The sequence below is a fragment of the Salmo trutta genome, chromosome 2 (assembly GCF_901001165.1).
Source record: "Salmo trutta chromosome 2, fSalTru1.1, whole genome shotgun sequence".
Taxonomy (NCBI): Eukaryota; Metazoa; Chordata; class Actinopteri; order Salmoniformes; family Salmonidae; genus Salmo; species Salmo trutta.
Genome location: NC_042958.1, coordinates 66488982 through 66496250, shown reverse-complemented (window position 1 = coordinate 66496250; position 7269 = coordinate 66488982). Strand labels below are relative to the sequence as shown.

The following is a 7269-nucleotide window of genomic DNA, read 5'->3' as shown; positions in this document are numbered from 1 at the left end:
GGAAGATTGAAGTTCTTTTGTGTTTCTTCCATTTGCGAATAATCGCATCAACTGTTGTCACCTTCTCACCAAGCTGCTTGGCAATGGTCTTGTAGCCCATTCCAGCCTTGTGTAGGTCTACAATCTTGTCCCTGACATCCTTGGAGAGCACTTTGGTCTTGGCCATGGTGGAGAGTTTGGAATCTGATTGATTGCTTCTGTGGACAGGTGTCTTTTATACAGGTAACAAGATGGGATTAGGAACACTCCCTTTAAGAGTGTGCTCCTAATCTCAGCTCGTTACCTGTATAAAATACACCTGGGAGTCAGAAATCTTTCTGATTGAGAGGGGGTCAAATACTTATTTCCCTCATTAAAATACAAATCAATTTCTAACATTTTTGACATGCATTTTTCTGGATTATTTTGTTTTTATTCTGTCTCTCACTGTTCAAATAATACCTACCATTAAAATTACAGACTGATAATTTCTTTGTCAGTGGGCAAACATACAAAATCAGCAGGGGATCAAACACTTTTTTCCCTCACTGTATGTGTATGCGGTTTGAGTCTAAACATTGTTTCTTTAAACAATGGGCTTCCAAGTTGAATTTAAAAAGTATTTGTAAGTCTTTGATCAATCAGAACCAAATATATGAAAGCTGCCAAAATGTAATCAGTTCAATGCACCCAGTTTTTTCAAATGAAAGGGAGATGGGACCTGTATCAGAGGTTAAAGATCTACAATAGTTACGTGGGAAATTGAGGGACTTCCTAGGTTTCAAAGAGGTAAACCATGCTGTATCACTGAAATGGCTTGTAATCAATTCTAATAAATACATAACTCAGAAGTCCATGATCTGAATGGTAATATGGCAGAATTTGGACTGGTCAAAAACATATTGCTTATTGATTCTGGGCTTTATTGTTTGGAATTTCAACCATTTCAAACTAGACGCTTTGATAGAAACATCATGGCTTATCAAGTTGAGGTCCCACACTTTGCACAGGCCACTGAGTTAGTGGATGCTGAAAAGCTGATTGATTTTACCTCTCATTACACAATTAGCAACAAGAGCCAAACTTATGTACAAGTCAAATACCATCTTGGGGAAGTAATAGAATTGGACAACAGTTCAAATGACTCATTGTGTTCCCCAGATATGAAAAGTGTACTGTCTTTGTTCTGTACTGTATTTTGTCTACATGATTGCTGTGCTGTGTGTATGATTGACAATAAACAGTGAATTCCATTTGGTCATTAATTGTTCTTAATATGTGAAGAGATGAAAAGGATAAGATGCTTGAAATAAGAAATTCTGACTTTGACAAAGCAGTTTTGTACTTGTCAGAGTTGATCAAACGGCTTTATAATTCTGTTAATTATAGTTTTGAGCATTAAGTTACTCAGAACCAATAACACAATCTCAGTAACAAGTTATATTATCTTAAGATAATTAGCTTGAAGCTTGAAACAAGTGAAATGCTCCAACCAAAAACAAGCATATACTGCCAGTATTTAAGATATTTAGTCTTACTTATATTTCAATTTTTGCAGTGCAGACGCATCTTAACATCAACTGTTCAGAGGAGACTGCGTGAATCAGGCCTTCAGAGTCGAATTGCTGCAAAGAAACCACTGAAGGACACCAATAAGAAGAAGAGACTTGCTTGGGCCAAGAAACACGAGCAATGAACATTAGACCGGTGGAAATCTATCCTTTGGTCTGATGAGTCCAAATTTGAGATTTGGTTCCAACCGCCGTGTCTTTGTGAGACAAGGAGTAGGTGAACGGATGATCTCTGCATGTTTGGTTCCCACAGTGAAGCATGGATGAGGAGGTGTGATGGTTGTTACCAACAAGTGAGGTCTCGAACTAAAAGGTACAGTACATGAACACATTTACCGCTGGCTACTATATGGAGACAAACAACAAACCTTTTTTAATGAGCTGTGAAAAAAAGAGTGAACTATTTTCCAATGCTCATTAGACTGGCCCAAGCCAACCCCAGTGAATAAGCCATGTTGTATATGGCACATTCCACTCTCTCTTTCTTCTTGTGTGTAGGAGCTACCACTGTACTGTACAGGGGGCCTGCACTTCTTCTGGGACAACAAGTTTGACCATGCCATGGTGGCCTTCCTGGACTGTGTGCAGCAGTTCAAGGAGGAGGTGGAGAAGGGAGACACGGGATTCTGCCTGCACTACAGGTCAGTCAACTAGTCTAGCAGATATCATAGAATTATAATTGTAATCATCTATGGATTATGTCGAGAGTCCAAGGATTAAGCTGTCAAAAGCTGACCAACTTCAGTTATTTGTGTAAATTTGGTAAGTTATACAACTAAATTAATTAGTTCATGTTTCTTCATTTTTTATATACTCCTTTTCATATTCCGATTTGACAAATACGTTCCCTTGTTTCTTAATATTTAATTTATTCTATTTTCCTGCACTAGTAACACATCTAACAGAATGATTTAGATGAGTGTTTGGATTTGATTTTATTGAGGTGTTTTATACAGGTGTTTCTGTAGATTTGAGGAACTGCTGAACACTGTTGGTTTAGACGTTTCTGGATACAATAATGCCTCCTAGTAGTACTGCCTCTTATTGGAACCCTCACAGATTCCAAGGTAGAAGTCCTCATTTGGGCAGCAGGTGGTTTATCAGTCACTGTATGTCTGTCTGTTCAATCCAAAATACAAAAGAGTGACAGACTCAGGTCCCTTGGTGCATCACACCACGGATCGCTTCACGTAGCCAGCCAGTACAGTGCCTTTGAGACGGTGCATGGTGGAGTCATAGACCCCCCGTCTAGAGCTCTTGGAGGAGAGCTTGGCACAGATCTCGCTGTGTTTCTCCAGGCGACTAGGATCAAAGCACCGGCCACAGTGCTCACACTGCTTCAGCTTGGAGTTGGCTGCACTCATCCCAAATCGACGTTTCAACACCACCTGAATGAATGGATGTTATCAGATGGGACAAATAATGGGCAGCTGGGCAACAAAGACAAGATATACAACATGTAGAAACCAGATGAGGCTGGTGGCCAGATTGACAGTGGCCTTTTAACCCCTTTCTGCAACTAAGTTTTCATCTAGTAGCACTTTCTATATTTTATGGTGATCTACTGTGTTAACTATATCTCAGGAGGAATCTGCTTGATTGTCTTGGATACTAGTGTTCTATTTTCAGCAGTCAGACACCAGAATGTTCAAACAGAACATTTGGAATTTATTGATCATTTGTGACATCATAATTGGTTCACAAATAATGAGACTTCTAGAATCTCACACACTTATGTGGATGTGATGTCATAATAGACCATAATATGCAGCCCAAAATGGTGAATGTGACCTACCTGTGTTAAACTGCTTGCCCTCATCTCATATTTAAACATGCCACTTTTCTTTGAGGTGAAACATATTACTGAACTCTGAATTGTCAATTTAAAGACATTTTGCCAATTTATTCATTACTAAATTTAGCTAACATAGTTAGTTCAGAGATTCTTACCTTTGCCTCAGCAGTCTCGTCCAGATCATCATGGCATTTGTAGTTCTTTATGATAGCCACATTAGCAGCCAATTAGCATTTCATTTTTGGGGGCTAAATACCGGCAAATATATTGATAAGTCACCTTGTCCTACAGATATTTACACGGTTATCAAAACGTCACACAAGGGTAAGCCTACATGAAACACATCCCTAATTTTAAGTGTTTCAAAAAATTTCTATGGGGAAAAACCGATGGTGAAAAAACAGTTGGAACCATTTCCTTGTTTGACCGCTATGTTTTATGGGTATTATGACACATACTGTGGTATGACACATTACAGAAATAACTGGAGTTGGTCAGCTTTTGACAGCTTAATCCTTTGCCTCCAACTAGTCACTAACACCACTTTTAAATGTGGTGTTAGCAGCTGTAGATGTTTCACCAGTTTCTTTCATACCCTTCAAGAAATAAACACTTGGGGGTTTGAGTTTTAATGCACCTTTTTCTTTTATGGGTCAGGATGGATGTCGAGAAGGGCAAGATTGAGGACACAGGAGGCAGCGGCGGCTCCTACTCCATCAAGACCCAGTTCAACTCAGAGGAGCAGTGGACCAAGGCGCTCAAATTCATGTTGACCAACCTCAAGTGGGGCCTGGCGTGGGTGTCGTCTCAGTTTTACAACCGATAGATGAGGACTCACCCTGGGTGTGCCCCTTGACCCTTCTAAAACCACCATTTCGTCACAATGTGGGACTCTCAAAAATTCTTATACAATGCTCTCCTTGCTCTCTCCTATGATGTTTTGAGAGGGTAGGGAGAAACCTGGAGGAAGGACTTTTGAGATTCACCACTGGTGTGAGTTCAAATTCAATAAGTCTTGTTTCCTTGTTTGATTTCCATATTGACCGTTTGAAAGGACAAGATAAAAACTTAAATTATACACATTGAAGTCCACCTAGACTTGTAGGTGTTATGAAGGTAGATATCTGAGACTTTTGGAGCACATTCCAGGATTGAGTCCTAATAGTAGCTAAGTGGCTTCTGGTTGTGTCTTTTCCTTCATATGCACATATCTTATGACACTGGATAGGTGAAAGCTGTTGAGAAGCCGCACCACCTTCCCTTCCGTCTGCCATTTTCTTTCTCCAGCAGTTGGCTGGCAGTCCTCAGTTTTGAAAGAAAGGCTTTTTTATAAATTCTTGCTTGAGTTGTATCATAAGTTGAACTCTATATATTTTCAAATAATATAATCAATTGCACCCCCCCTCAAATGAAGGGGAAGTTTCTATTTTTGATGACCAAAGTTGAAGGCATGCCTGGCTGATACAACACTGTTACGTTTTACACACATCTAAACTGTCAAGTGAAAGAAAGAGGTCATTATCACTAGGATCATCACTTTTGACTGATTTGATCAGATTTAAATATTTTCTTGGATATTGGACTGGGAGTTTACTTTATTTGGATGGTTGTCCATATTTTTTCATGAGGCTTTCCCCCAAAATGGAGAGGGAGAGACTTAATAGAAATGCATATAAACCATTTAACCGACTTTTGGTCTGACTTTGTGGTTTGTTAGCAAGGAGTTACGTCAAAGATAATTCTCATTTATTGCAAATTGTGCAGTATAAAAAAGTTATTTTTGTGAAATGTGATTTCACGCTTGAGCATAGATGTGTTGTTTACCAGAGAAAAGCAGAATAGCCTAACTGGTAATACTTAAACATAGTCATACAGAGCTAGCTACATGCTACGTACAAGGCTAGCAACCCAATGACTGCCTGAAGAGCCAATCTAAAAGTGCCTTCAGAAAGTATTCACACCACTTGACTTTTTCCACATTTTGTTGTTTGGATTAAATTGAGTTTCACTGGCCTACACACAATCCCCCATAATGTGAAAGTGGAATTATGTTTCTAGAGATTTTTACAAATTAATTAAAAGTATTGTGTTAATAAGTTTCAATTCCTTTGTGATGGCAAGCATGAAGTTCAGGAGTAAAAATGTGTTTAACAAGCCACAAATTGCATGGACTCATCTGATAAGTGTTTAACAGGATTTTTTAATTACTATCTCATCTCTGTACCCGACACATACAGACAATTGTAAGGTCCCTCAGATGAGCAGTGAATTTCAAACACAGATTCAACCAAAGACCAGGGAGGTTTTCCCATGTCTCGCAAAAAAGTGCACCTATTGGTTGGTGGGTAAAAAAACAAACAGGCATTGAATATCCCTTTGAGCATTGTGAAGTTGATAATTACACTTTGGATGGTGTATCAATATACCCAGTCAATACCAAGATATAGGCGTCCTTCCTAACTCAGTTGCCTGAGAGGAAGGAAACCGCTCAGGGATTTCACTGAGGCCAATGGTGACTTTAAAAATATTTAACGGCGGTGATTGTCACGTCCTGACCAGTAAAGGGGTCATTTGTCATTGTAGTATGGTCAGGGCATGGCAGGGGGTGTTTGTTTTGTGTGTGTTGGGGTTTTTGGTCTAAGAGATTTTGGTTCTAGTTTTTATTTTCTATGTTTCGTTTTCAAGGTTGACGGGGGGGACACGACCCCCCCATCCTGGGAAAAATATGATTTGTCCCCCCCAATATATCACTGAAACATAACTATGTAATTTAAATAATATTAATAATACTGTGACGTAGAAGTCCGTCACTGGCCGCGGGCAGCATTTGGTACCTTAACGCACACACATTCATTACTCCTCCCTGCTCCATTATCAGACAAGTTAACAATGTGGGTCGACACACAAGTTAACTTCTCTATCTTAGTACATACATTTCACATTTACGTCAGTAACCGGTTAGGGTATAAAGAAATAAACAGACAAGTGTTCATATTTAATATAAGCAATATTTATTATACTTAGATGTTATGGATGAGCGCATTGTTTGTTCTGTTCCTCTCTCTCTCCATCGCTGTAGCTTCGGGGTATGCTGGATAAGGACCCGAGCTAAGGGAATTGGGCTTACTTTGTAGTGCCTGTCCGGAATGGCTCATTAATGTAAATGGGCATATTGGAAGACACTGTCAGTAGTGTCATTTTGTAAATGTTATATTGTGATGTTGTTTCATAAAGTGTTGCAATGTATATATTTTGGTATGTGTAGATAAATGGAAACTGTAGGTTGAATAGGTAATTGCTTAATTAATTAGTGTTAATTGTTCTGAGGGGAGGGGCTACCCCTACAAAAGGAGCCTCTCTTTCAGTTCATTGAGAGGCATTTTGGATTGAGCTGTGGGTGGGGCAGCTTTGTTTTTAAGCTGTCCCATAAGGTATACGTTTGATGGCAGTACTGTTGTTTTTGTTCCGGAATCACTATGTAAATAAACACCTTTGCACAGAAGAACTTTTGCGGCTCCGCCATCTTTTTATTTTTTATAGAGGTTAGGTTTTCCAGTTTAGCCTTCTGGCCTACTCTACGTGACATATGGTGACAGCAGTGGGATGGCGCACCGCAAATCAGTGAATTCCAACAAGAGAGGTAAAGGAATGCGTACAGGATTGCGTTCTCAGCAGCAGCATCAACTGTCAGAAAAGGTAATTGAAGTTGAAACGGGGTGGAATACCATGGAATCTTCTGGTGAAGAGGTTAATTATGAGAAACTAGGAGCCCGATCAAGGGGCCAAACACAACCAGAACTGTTTGAGCTACTGGTTGAACCAGCAGATACAGCCATAAGAGACCAGCTGACTGGAGGAGCAGTTGGGGGACCAGAACCACACCCAACCATGGTAGCCCTTTTCCAGCAACTTTTCACCTGCCTT

The 7269-nt window shown here is 39.7% G+C and overlaps 1 protein-coding gene across 1 annotated transcript; it reads left to right on the top strand.

Moving 5' to 3' along the window:
• Positions 1 to 1796: 1796 nt before the first annotated feature.
• Positions 1797 to 4217, top strand: LOC115161106 (beclin-1-like). The gene is made up of 2 exons (XM_029711856.1): positions 1797 to 2191; positions 4003 to 4217. The coding sequence occupies exons 1-2, from the start codon at positions 2112 to 2114 to the stop codon at positions 4169 to 4171; spliced, it is 249 nt and encodes an 82-aa protein (XP_029567716.1). The 5' UTR covers positions 1797 to 2111; the 3' UTR covers positions 4172 to 4217.
• Positions 4218 to 7269: the final 3052 nt, after the last annotated feature.